The following is a 13286-nucleotide window of genomic DNA, read 5'->3' on the forward strand; positions in this document are numbered from 1 at the left end:
CTACTCAAATAAACAAACAGGTTTTCAAAAGTTTTGACCGAAATTATTCTCCACTTAGCCTAGTCCAAAATAGCAAATCTGACCAACACTGTAATGCAGATTGGATTTTTAAACGGTTACAATTGACATCACTACGTAGTGAACTGACAGGTCACACATAATCATTTCGCTGCCAGCTGGCGTGGAATAGTTCTATGCCATGAGAAATAAAACAGGCTTCAATACAAAATGTAACTTAGGAAAAGCTGTTACAAAATACGGTTAACCCTGTAAAACCCTTTGCAAGATTTTGGCTTCAAAATACTTACCTCTTTAAGGAAACCAGGAATACAGTAAACGCAAATAATGGTAACGGCCCTTTCTCTATTTTTTATTTTAATTGACACTATAAAAATGACAATATTGCGAAAACCGTTCACCAACCACGTTAGCAAAGTACTGACGTGAAGCACACAAAAAGCATTCAGCTCAACACTCCATTTCGACAACCGAATTCATCAGTGACTTTCGCATGTTAAACAACAGGAAAGCGACATTATTGCACCTCAATGGGTATCTTGTTTGCAGTTTTGTTGAGATAATGTTTAATAGATGCAGAGTAGGTTCGTGCGTTAATGATCTGTGGGGGAAAAGTGGGAATTCGCATATCCTGCAAAACAGATAGACAAGTTTAATTTTTTTAACGCAAGTAGCATTTCTGCACACAGCTTTATGTAAATTGAATAACGGCGCCTGATGTTTTGATTATTTAACCAATTTACACTGAAGCTGACAAAAAGACATGCCGAAACACCTTCAAAATTTTTGTGTGTTTGGAATATTCCTGTTTTATTTTAGTGGAACGTTTTTGCCTTCCGGAAAAACATTAAAAAACTGTAATTGCTTTGAAATGTAAAACATAGGCTAAAAACGTTTGCAGTACAAGAAATACATTAGAACATTATAACGGATATGTTCATAAGTTTAATGACAAATATAACGGCCCAAATAGACGTAAAAAGCAACATGCTTTATTTCTCAAAGGTTTCGGCAAATGCTCGTGATATAAGGAGCCACAATAATAAAGTATGTCACTTTTTACCTCTATTTGGGTCGTTCTATTCGTTAATAAATATACATTTTTTAATTTCCACTACTTTTTTTCAAAAATAATTCACTGAAATTAAGCAATTAATGCCGGTTTAAACGGGAAAAAAGATTCAGGTTTATACAAAAAAAAACAGTTAACTTACTCCTTTTATTCCTAACAGCCGCTGACGGTAGCTGGCATCAGTAAATGACGTCATGCGAGTGCCAGGTGACAAATTTGAGAAGTTGTTCAGCCATGACGAGCGTCGCATAGACTCGCCACGGTTGAGTGCTCCCAGCCCATGTTCCAATACGAGTGGAGGTGCGTCTATATTAATGTCCCAATAAATTGTTATGTTTCAAACTTATTCAATTGTTAAATTTGCTAATCCGAAAAACTGTTAAAAATATACAGATTATTTACAGGTTGTCAGAGTAAATTGATACATTTTGAACTAATTTTTCACAGCCGAACAACTGTTAACATTAGACACACATAGATTTTTCGCGCACTTCAAATGTTTATAATTTTTCAAGTTAAATGCTATAAAACATTTGCCCATGTATCCCGGGGATGCTTAACTAATTTAGGCGTTTTTATTGATAAATATTTGTAGTTTTTAAAAAGCCGGCCTGCGATAAAATTTTAGTTTTAAAAACGGTCCGCAGTGCAAAAAAGTTGCCGACCCCTGCTATGTAACACATAAGTCAGTTTTAAATGTGTTTAGTTTCGAAAAACGTTTTGTAGGCGGAGAAAGAAAAAAGAAACTCAATTTCCTATTGTAGTACAGTAAACCTTGGTTAAACCGGGTTCGGTCCAGATTTTCGCCTATAGTTCAGATATTTTCTGGTTCAAATGAGTTCGATTCGACCGAGGTTTACAGAATTTAGTTACATTATAGTTCAAAGGTTCCCCTTTCTTAAGATTGTGTTCAGCTATCAACTTAAATGCTTTGTCACGTGCTCACCTGAACTTTTGACCTCACTACATTTCTGGGCAACTCTCTGTACAAGATATTCAGGCAAAAGTTTGCTTGAGATTCCCATGCGTAACAATACGTTGCCTGCAAAAAATCACATAATTTCATTACACTGTAAGTCACGTACAAGTCACTTCATCGTTGGAATAACGATTCAACTCAAAGAGCAACTGCATTATTGTGACTATTTTGTTTTGGTGTCTATTTATTTACGTTTCGTATCTTTACTTCTTTGACCTTTTTTCCCAGGTTTCAGTTATTACATGAGTTAAAAAATGCGCGTTTGTTCTAATTATCGTCAAGTTTAATCAAGCAAACAAAGGGAAAAAATGTGCCTTTTCTTATGTCAAATTACCATGCTTGGTGCTCAATAAACCAAACTATGTGCTTGATTTGCTTGCAATGTACGATACATGATTCGAAAAGGGCTTCGATTTGCGTTCTGAGTTCTTTTTACAGCAGTTCCTATTTTTTTTCGATGATCTTATGTGTATTGAGTTCCGATATCATATAAATGAATTGTAAACAAACCTTCCCATTTTGTCATGAAAAGTTCAAGAATTATTTTACCTGGAGTAAAACGAGAGAGCACAGATCCAGAACTGCCTTCTTCAGTTCCTTTCTCTTTTTCAACCGGAGCAAGACCCTTCCAGTCCACCTCCAAAACATCAGCAGCTTCTGTATCATATGGATATAGTAATTACACATTAATGTTATATAAACACAAGCGTAAGGAGTCACCTGTCGTAGTTTCCTTCTCTTGGTTTGCCAAAGTGGAAGAAGTTTCGTCCCTTTTCTCCTTGCTTCTCTTTTGTCTGTCAGATGAATGCTTCGTTTCTGATCAAGAAACAGAGTTTTTGAACTGAAACACTTTCTCAGTGATGTTAATAGACAAAATCTATAATCTATATATTTACACTACACATACCCTAACAAGCAGAACGTCAAATCAAAATTTTGTTTGGCTAACTTATGTGTAAATTTGAATAAGTTTGAAGCACCTTATCTTGACCAAACGCATGGAAGAGGCCAGTGTTAGACCAAAAAAAGAAACAAAAAATTAGAAGGGTACATTTTGCCATTGCACATACACTGTGACCTATTTTAAAAGTTAATATATTTCCTACACTTTTTCTATTGGGTCCGATATTAGTCACTGTTCTAAACCTTTGTTTTCTGCAGGCAAATCCACACGAATAGTAGTTCAAAAAAAATCGTACAATTTTAATAACTGCATTTATTTTGTATGCGAATGTATGAAAGTTTTCTTGATTTTTTAATTAAAAAGGTTGAAACAAACCGAATTCAAATTGTTTCAAATTCTTACCTCCTCGTTCGCTTTTGGCACCGCGCGAAGACTGTCGATCCGTTCTACCACTACGAGGCGCCAGAGGACTGTGGCGTCGCATCCGGCGAGGTGATCGAGTCGAACTTCGTGACGTAGTGGAAACACGTGATCTGTCACGGTTGAGTGCTGGCGGGTGAAGCTTGTCACGCCTGGTTAACTTTGTCGCATCACCACGGAAACTAAACAAAGATCGTGGTGAAACAGTTCAAGACATGGTAAAACTAGAAGAGTGGCTTTCTGATATACTTCCATTTTATATATTCTATACGATATTTACCAATTTACTATACACATCATTTGATCTACACATATGATTGTTTTTGTAAACAAAAACTAATGGGTCCCCACACGCATGTTTGTGCGGATTTACGGTAAACAAATGTTCCGGTGATTTTTACATTCTTAAGGACAAATTTTTAGAAAGCATTAACCCAACAATAAAAAAAATTGTTCGTATTCTTTTTGCACTATTCATGTAATTACAAAAACATTAAAAAAACGTAACAAAGACTTAAATCTAATCTCTTGCTTTAACCCAGATATAGTCCTCCAAGGTCGGGCAATTTTTTTTAGAAAGCTGTAACAGTTGTGTTACAGACACTTTAAATTAAAAAGCAATTTGCTACAAGTGTATACATAACAAATTGTTTTTCATTTAACTTTGTTTCGCAAAATGAGTACCATTGACCTGTAGTAACCTCTCAGGGTGCACACGCCAAACGACTGTTTGACCTTTTGACACCGTTTTCAATAGCACGCCGTCATTCGTGTGCAACAATACTGTTAAGCCTAATTTATACATGCCTTGAGTATTGACTCCTAAATTGATTGTTAAAAAAACGCTACGTTATGAAGAAAGTTCTGAGCTGTGTTTGTAATACCGACTAGTTGACCTTAAGTAACCCGTGATCATGCGGCGGCCAACCTGACAGCGAGCATTTAAAAAAACATTTATTTGGCAAAAAAGTCAAGTTAATTTTTTCATCTTAACTTTTATTAACAAAGTTTTTCTTGACATATACAAAACCGAAGCACGGTTATTAGGCTTAAATCACGTCATAGGTGTAAAACCTTCGCCAAAACTAAAAATGTGAGTGATAACTTAATAAAACGACATAGCATTGCTGTGCAAAACAGCTGATTTCTAATCACTGAAACGATGTCTCGTAAAACGTCTGTCCGACGTCAAGCTGAGCCCTCCCGCTATCGTAAACCAGTGAGTTACTCTCTTGGTACTTCTGCCTACAGTGTCTTTCTTGACCAAACGAGCGTTAGACACATTTACGTTTCGGGGGCCTGCGGGTGAATCTCTGGGTCATACGGGGTCAAAATTCACATGGACCATCTTTAGACCAATATCTGTAATGTGTATAAAATTGAAAAAGTTTGAACCATTCTTTCTTGACCAAAACGTGGGAACAATAGCCGTGCTAAAAATTTCACGTTTTGGGGTGCTGTGGGTGAACCGAGGGATCAAACGGGGTCAAAATTCACATGGACCATCTTTAGACCAATACCTATTATGTGTGTCAATTTGAAAAAGTTTGAACCATTCTTTCTTGACCAAAACGTGGGAACAAATCCGCGCTAAAAATTTCACGTTTTGGGGGGCTGTGGGTGAACCGAGGGTTCAAACGGGGTCAAAATTCACATGGACCATCTTTAGACCAATATCTGTAATATGTGTAAATTTGAAAAAGTTTGAACCATTCTTTCTTGACCAAAACGTGGGAACAAATCTGCGTTAGAAAGAAAAAAAGAAAAAAGAAAAAAGAAAAAAAGAAAAAAAGAAAAAAAAATATAGACAAAAACAATATGTGTCCCCTTCAGGGAAGGGGACCCATAAAAATACTTCTATACCTGGAGTTTTGTCCATCACGCTTTACTTGGTAATCGCGACTACGTGGGCGGTCACGTGATGCGTTGCGTGTGCTGCCTACAGGCGCCCTCTGCTGGTGATAGCTGTCGGAGCGGTCACGTTGATGTCGGGAAGTTTCAGGTCTAACGAACAATATAGCAAGCTAGTTATTGCCAGGTTTATAATATATGCAAAGCCGCAGAGCTACTTTATGGGTGAACTGGTTTCGAAATACACAAAAGAAATGTTTTCTAGACCTTCTTTGTAATACAAGGATTTTTTATGTTTCAGTTTTTTTTGGGCGAATTGAAATCAAAGTAACGGTGGATGGGAACCGAAGCAAAGTCAAATAAAATAATTTTAACACTTAAAAACAATTCGACTTTAACTATATGTAACAAACAACAGAAACTTTTTCTGGCAATAAAAACAAAGTCAGGTAAGCTGAAGGTAAACTGTAATTCTAAAAACAACGTAAATACCCCGCTCCAGTTCGTTGCTTGAGGGATAAAAACTAATGAATGGCATGACAGTAGGTATAAGTACTTAAACGTGATGTACGCTATGCACGAAATACCTCTTTGGATTGGACCCGCTTCTCGAGCGTTGTACTACCGGTGGAGGTGGCGGATGCAAAGACCGATCGTGAGGAGGGTCGTAAGCTACCATACGGGCAGGAGAACGGGGCTTTCTGCTTAAAAATTATAAGAAAGTTTTATCACTAAAAATAGGTCATGACGAAAATTAAGTGGAACATTTATGTTTCAAATCATGACCAACAAAACAATTGTTTGTATTTAAAAGTTCCATTACCAATATACAAGCATGATTAAACCAGAAACCGTTTCTCCTTTGTGATATTTTTTAGCAACGTATTTGTGTTCATAAAAGTCTATGAATAGTAAAAATGCGCTTTTTTGTGGAATTTACTTTTAAACTACAGAACAAAAGTAAAAGAAACCTTTTCATTTTTTCAAAATCCACATTTGTTCGATTGCCACCATCATGGATTGTCACTTCGAGCCTCAGGTCTCGGTTGCTATGGTGATCTCCACTGCGACGTACTTCTCTATATGTTCCAGACGGAGCAGGAGACTTCCCTTCATTCCTAAACTGCCCTCGATCGCGGGAAATGCTTTGGCCTTTGCCATCCTTGTAGCGAACATCACCAATCAGATCATCTATAGGGCGTCTTGCTGGGGGCCAACGTTCTTTTGACACATTCCTATGTCTGCTTACTGAAGATGGTTTAGAAGCACCTTCCACCCATGGTGAAACCCTTCTAGGTCGAGATGGTTCTTCAAATGTGGAAGGGTTTCTAATTTCACGCACTCTTTGAACAGTTTCAATGGGCAGAGGCTTTCGTTCTCTGACGTCTGAACGTTTTGTTGAACGCTCCAACACTGGTGGGGCTTTCCAATCTGATTTTGCACGATCTCTTCTCACTGGAGGCGGATCGATACGACGTTCTAACTGAACTGTTGGTCTTTTGTGTTTAGCAAATTCGGGTACTGCTCTATGCGAAGGTCGTCTTTTTTCAGCATTTAAGTGCTCTTTTAGTAGCAATAGCTTTTCCTCATACGAAAGCTTCTGCTGTTTCTGAGTATACCCTTCACTTTTTTCACTGTATACCGACCGTTCGCTGATTGGACGTTCACGAGATCTTTCTTCGACTCTGATTCTTCGATCTTCCATTCTTGATCCTTTCAATGGTTTTCTGCGTTCCACATCAGCATCCCGGACATACACAGGCTCTTCCCTGCGCCCTCTTCTTTCATCTGGACGTAGTTTGAATGAGTCTCGCTCTAATGAACGGTCAGTTCTTCGTTGCAGCACAGCAACGTTACGAGGGCCAGGAGAAAGCTTGTGATGACGACTGAAAACAAGTGTCAATGTTGGGAAAAATACAAGCCATAAAGTGACACAACTTTGCTCTCTCTGAGGTAATACTTATTTAGCCATGAACTGAATTGAAAACAATTAAATTGTGAGAGCAATCATTAAAAGATGCTGGATGTCTAAATTCCAACAAAAACCTAAAGGTTAGGAATCACTGGCATAAAGTATTAGAATTCCAAGTTTAACATAAATGCAAAAAAATCTAAACTAACATATATATGTTTTTAGACTTCTTTGCAGATTAATGCTGATACACAACTACCAGATCAGTTTGGTTAGTAAACACTTCTCCACTGTAAACAAACTAAAGTTTAATACTTTTTTGCCCACGGTTTTGTTTTACCTTGTGCTACGGGAAGAACTGCTCTCTGGTGTCTCAACTCTTCTTCTTGGCAACACTTTTTCCCTCAGATGTGGAGGTGTTGGGGTACGCCGTGCAGGTGATCTTCTTAAAATTGGAATTTTTTCTTCCATTTTTCTTTCCTTTCGCCTATCCTTCCAAATATCTTCCGTCTCTCTGAAATGTTGAATTTCAACAGTGTAAGAATTCAGCCACTAGGTTTGTCTCATACACTTTTTTAAAGGTATTCCAGTGCTTTAAATTTTTACACACTTTGGTTTACTTTTATAAACTATAATTTCACCTTTCAGAAATTCTTTGCTTTTTTGGAAGTCGGTCTTCACTTTCTGAACGACTAACAGAAGCACTCTCTATGTCTCTATTCCTTTTTCTCTTTTTAGTTTTCTTTGTCCTTCCATCATCCGTAATGTCCTGAAAAACAGCATTAATCAGAAAAGCTTACATTTCAGAAAAAACGCTCTTTCATAAAATTGTAACTTCTTTCATGGTGTGAAACAAAAATGACCAAAAATGAATGTAAAAGTTAGAATCTGCAGTTTCAGATTGATAAAGTTAACCTTCTGAAACATTAGTCTGAAAAATAAACCAAAAAATGTGCAAACAATACCTCAACCATAAAAAAAAGTAGCGACTGGAGCGATTAAATTAAACTGTTACCTCTTCAATGTATCTCTGCTTTCTTATCGGTGGTGGTTGCGATTCAACAATATCGTCTGCATCAGAGTTCATTCGATGTTTTTTCTTCTTTTTAACTTTTGCTCGAAGTTTTTCTTCGACATCACTTAAATCATCATTACTACCAGCTTGCAAATGCCTAAAAAAATTTGTTACTTTTTTATGTTTGTTTGTTGATTCTTACAACAAAAACATGATTTTGTCGTGGCATGTCGACTTTAGATGCTAACCTTTTAACAGCCACACTAATGCAACCAAAGCCACCTAAAGGAAAAAATGGCTTCAACTGCATGAAACAGATTACACCTCAATTTTGAGGAAGTTTATGCACATATTTTTACAATCCCAAACACTCACTTTGAATATCTAGCAGTGCTTTTTTTGCTGTGATAAGTAGGAGTAATAGATCTTGGTGGGCTTGGACTAGGTGATCGAGGCTGAATGTCTTTTCTCTTCTTTTTCGATGAGTACATTTTTGCACTTTGTTCACTATAACAAAACAATGATAAACTAATTTATGTTTATGATAAAGATTGTTAAAACGAGGTATGTGCCTGCCAAACATATTGGTTTTTCAAACTGTAATCAGCCCAAGTTTTTAATGAAAGAATTCACAACTCTATTATCCTATTACAACTTTTATTGCCACAATTTTTACTTAAACTCTTACGTTGATGAAAATTCTGCATAATGTGAAGAGGTTGATCTGTCATCACGTTGATCTATTATCTTCTTGTTTCTTCGTTTTTCAGTTATTTCTGGTGACCTGAAGGTAAGAAAATCATTTTATTACAGAATATGTGATGAACAAATAGTTTTCTGCAGATTTGCCTAATACCTCTTATGTCTTCTTTGAAGGTGGCTATCTCCTTCCATATTTTCTTCACTGGAATATACAACTGTTGCAAAAATTAGGGTAAACATTATAAAAAAGAAAAAACTATTAAGATGGTAGCCAAGATCGGGAATCATAACAACTTGTGCCAAGCAAAGATAAGCATAAAAAATATACCTTTCTCCTTTTTAAGCTGTTTGTGCTTTTTATTGTAAAGAAGAGTTTTTTCTCTGTGATGATCATCATGAACATAACTTTGCTCTGAAATATCTACACATAAATGTTTATTTGGGTGGTGATTCGAGTGATAAATTTCATGTTTCATTCATGGCCATATACCTGCACGAGATAAATGCTTGCTACTTTTTGAAAAACTGTCATCTTCATATCTCTCATCCCTGTGGTGACGTGTTCTGAAAAGCAAAATATGATCTGAAGATAGAGTACCAAACTTATTTAACTTAAGTTGTACTTTTTCTTTTCTGAAGTAAATGTTTTGTGACGATTGTCTCCCTCTTGGCTCCAAGTATCCTCTGGGCTTGTTTCTCTGGCAACAAGTTCTAAGAAAAGCAAGTATTACGAACAAACTAGAGCACCGTAAAATGCAACAAATCTTGTCATTAAAAAGGTAAAAAACATACTTTTTGCCACACTGTGGTGTGAGTGAGGGTACTTTAACATCTTTGTGGATTGTTGGTGTGATTCATCAGGTGAATCGAATTGTTTCTTGCCACGTCTTTCTCTACTTCTACCTCTTTCCTGGCCCTAGATAATTATTTCGATTTAAATTTTAGTAACTGAAATGATGTATGTTTTTCATGTTATTGATGTTTTTAGATATCTAATTAACTGGTTGCAAATTAATTTTTAATTTATTATTTCAAACTAGCTGGCATGTCTAGAAATATACGAAGATATGAAGCTTTTAATAACCCTTATATGTACTTTAACAAATGAACCAAAGAAAACATGTGTTTACAGGTTTTTATAACCAGTCAGTTGTTTACAGGGTTACTTTACTTGCCCTTACTTAAAAAACACTTAATTCCCTATTTAACTATTCTGTAACATTTTACGTAAAGAAAATAAATATGAACCAAAAATGTTAGAAAATCAAGTATGCATTGTGTTTGTGTCTATTATCATAAAACCAGCCAGATAAATACTTAGTTTAAGAGAGCAATCTATTTTATCACAAGTAAACCCAAACAAATGCACACAACTTCAAACCTTTGGGTGATAACTAGGCTCAGGTGAAGGACTTTGATATCGTTGGCGTTTTGTGAGATGCTTTGCTTGTCTTGGTGGTGACACTGAAGAACTAGCAGTTGAATTGGAACGGGCTACTTTGCGCTTGTGGCCCCTAGAGGCCTCTTGTTTTGTTCTGAAAAGCAAGAACATGGTAAACTTTCACAACAAGAACAGACCATTTTTAACAAATTTGTCGTTCAACTTGTGTTATGCTACTAGTTGTTTGTTCAAGAACTTTTTCACAGCAATGATTGATATATTGCAAGCACACAAGCGTAATGCACAAGCGAAGCGGGATATGATGAAAAATAATTACACTAGAACAAAAATACAAGTTCTTGAAAAAACAACTAGTATTTTGTTTAGCATTACACCGGTTGAACGACAAATTTGTTAAATATGCAACTTGGTGTACAAAACGCAGACGATTAATAGAACTTTTATAATTAGTTAACAAAATTAACTCATGCCTTCCATGATGTTGTGGTTCCACAGTAAAATCCACATCTTGTTCATCATATGTGCGATGCAGTTTTGAGGAAGGTCGAACTGGCTCATCTATGTTACATGTAACAAGTTGTAATATTACCTAGACTTAAAATGAGAAATCACTCCTAATTTCTTACCAACATACTCGTCCTTTCTTCCTTTACTTTTGCTGGTGGAATGCTTTGAAATTAGACAAAAAACATTGATAGTAATTAAATAATTACATGGCATTACAATATATATAATGGGTTGTTTACCTTTAATGCACTTTTCAATTTTGTTTTCTTTTTTATATGATCATGCTTAGGGCTGTGTTCTTCGAATTTGTCATGTGTGCTCTTGTAATATTTGTCCTGCACAAAAAAACAAATGCTTTCAGGACATCATAAATGCTTTAGTAGACACACAACAACACATATTGAATTGGTAGATATTAAAAAAATGTTGGTAATGTTCATGTCTCTTCTAAATTTACTAAAGTTTAAAATGTTGTTAAACACAAAGGTTAAAATAGAAAGGAAATCTCCAACTTACCTGTTTCCGTTCAGACCGACTGTCACCAAGCCTTTCAAATACATTGCTTTTGGATGAATGCTTCAAGTCCTCCTCCTTTCTGCGATGTTTGTTGCTGTGCGACATATTATTTGCAGGTTTTGAGTTGCAAAAACGCACAAACTCAAAACAACTCGTGCAAGAACATATTTTTCTAAACAATCTGCCAATCTACAATTCCTGCTGTCACGGATGATTGGTTTGTGACATTTTTTTATTCGATAGGGTACGTTATATAAATACACAACAAAATGAAAAGGTGTTTTGCAATAAGGCCATTTTCAAATCAAACATTATTTTACACAACAAAAATTTTTAAAAAGAAAATGTCTAAAAGAACTGAAAATATCGATGATGATGGCATGAGCAGTTGCCGAAACACATGTTTGTTATAACTTTTTTCGTCTATTTGAGCATATTAAATGCTTACAAGACTTATTGCATCAATAGTTTCAAATATTTTTTCAACATGCGCTTTTGTATACGGTAAGAATGATTTGACATTTCGTTTTAAAATTCCGACTTTTTAGAAGTTGGTTTAAGTTGTTTGTGGTTATTTTCAGTACTCATTGTCGTTTTTTCTTTAGATGATATTCCGCACCAAATTCACAAAAAAAACTAGTAACTTGATTCTAAGTGTGTTTTAGATTTGTCTTATAATCTGGACAGCAAAAAATTCTTGAGCACGTGCTAAACATTAAGGCACTTTTTTAGTTTTTAGTTTGATACTGTAACTGTACGTTTATTGTTTCGTTAAAGTGCATGTTTTAAGTTGTAGTTGTACATTGAATTCAAGCGACTCACCTAAGCGACTAATAACATGTAATACTGTATGCAATTCAAAAAAGCAGAAAATGACGGAAAAAACGTCGAGGTTTTTTTTTGAAGAAAGCTTAATAATTCGGAATTTCAGATTAAACAATAGAAGTTTAATCGTTTATTTAATGTTTCTCATACCCTTGTTGTAATGTTTTTTAAACCAGAATTTGCTGTATTTTTGTTAGGTTTGTTGGTGTGTTTTTATTTGAAGGCTTTAAATAGCAGTTAAATATGGATGGAATAGCAACAGCCCGACTTTCAGAGGAGAGGAAGCAGTGGAGAAAAGACCATCCATTTGGGTTTGTTGCAAGGCCAATAAAAAATGAAGATGGTACTGCCAATCTTATGCATTGGGAGTGTGCAATACCAGGTAAAAGAGGAACAATTTGGGAAGGAGGCTTGTACAAACTGAGAATGATTTTTAAGGATGATTACCCTTCATCTCCTCCTAAATGTCGATTTGAACCAGCTTTGTTTCACCCAAATGTCTATCCATCTGGAACTGTTTGCTTGTCTATCCTTGATGAGGACAAAGATTGGCGACCAGCTATAACTATTAGGGAAATTCTCCTTGGTATTCAAGATCTTCTAACAGAGCCAAATATTAAGGATCCTGCACAAGCTGAAGCTTATGCCATCTACAGCCAAGATCGTGCAGAGTATGACAAGCGTGTTTGTAAACAAGCCAAGCAATTCCGAGCATTGGACCTTTAGACACTTGTTTATTTTTTTCAAATGACAACTTCTGTGTAGCAAATCCTGGCCCTAATATCCACACAGCTGTGTGTTTTGCAAAAAAATGTCAAACAACTGCCAGGTTTTAAATGGTTGTACATAAGTTTCTCTTCCTTCTATATTACGTTCAACTATTGTTAGAGAAAGTGCTTTGAATGATAAGTTCCAAAACGAAAGGTTTCATCGGAAACAAAAAGCCAATCTCCTTTGTGTACATTCAAGAATTTAGACTGGGTTTTCTTTAACTAATATATACAATACACATTGCTTTAATTTTTGTTGTTGAGACCAATTCATAGCTTGGTTACTGCGAAATGTTTACAATGGGTGTACATCTTGTTTATGTTTTCTTGCAATTTGGGATTGTGCTGATGGAACATTATGTGATTTTGTCTCTTCTTAGGTTAAAGGCATCT

General features: G+C 35.8%; 2 protein-coding genes across 3 annotated transcripts; one reads left to right on the top strand and one right to left on the bottom strand.

Moving 5' to 3' along the window:
- Positions 1-349: 349 nt before the first annotated feature.
- On the bottom strand, positions 350-11500 carry LOC145217582 (uncharacterized). 2 transcript variants are annotated; one of them, XM_080084858.1, is made up of 24 exons: positions 11299-11500; positions 11022-11117; positions 10902-10944; positions 10746-10833; positions 10255-10408; positions 9666-9789; positions 9497-9584; positions 9364-9437; positions 9202-9294; positions 9028-9088; positions 8860-8955; positions 8547-8678; positions 8172-8328; positions 7798-7925; positions 7497-7670; positions 6216-7130; positions 5832-5945; positions 5257-5397; positions 3376-3575; positions 2790-2885; positions 2619-2726; positions 2037-2132; positions 1233-1396; positions 350-649 (listed from the first exon to the last, which is right to left on the bottom strand). In XM_080084858.1, the coding sequence occupies exons 1-24, from the start codon at positions 11401-11403 to the stop codon at positions 536-538; spliced, it is 3561 nt and encodes a 1186-aa protein (XP_079940984.1). In that variant the 5' UTR covers positions 11404-11500; the 3' UTR covers positions 350-535. The 2 variants fall into 2 exon arrangements, with proteins under 2 accessions (XP_079940984.1, XP_079940983.1); XM_080084857.1 differs by having other exon boundaries at positions 5832-5948.
- A 783-nt stretch (positions 11501-12283) lies between these two features.
- Positions 12284-13273, top strand: LOC145217585 (SUMO-conjugating enzyme UBC9-B-like). The gene has a single exon (XM_080084865.1). It carries the CDS (start codon positions 12367-12369, stop codon positions 12847-12849), a length of 483 nt encoding a protein of 160 aa, XP_079940991.1. The 5' UTR covers positions 12284-12366; the 3' UTR covers positions 12850-13273.
- The last annotated feature ends 13 nt before the right edge of the window (positions 13274-13286 follow it).

The sequence above is a fragment of the Phallusia mammillata genome, chromosome 3 (assembly GCF_965637545.1).
Source record: "Phallusia mammillata chromosome 3, kaPhaMamm4.hap1.1, whole genome shotgun sequence".
Lineage (NCBI taxonomy): Eukaryota > Metazoa > Chordata > Ascidiacea > Phlebobranchia > Ascidiidae > Phallusia > Phallusia mammillata.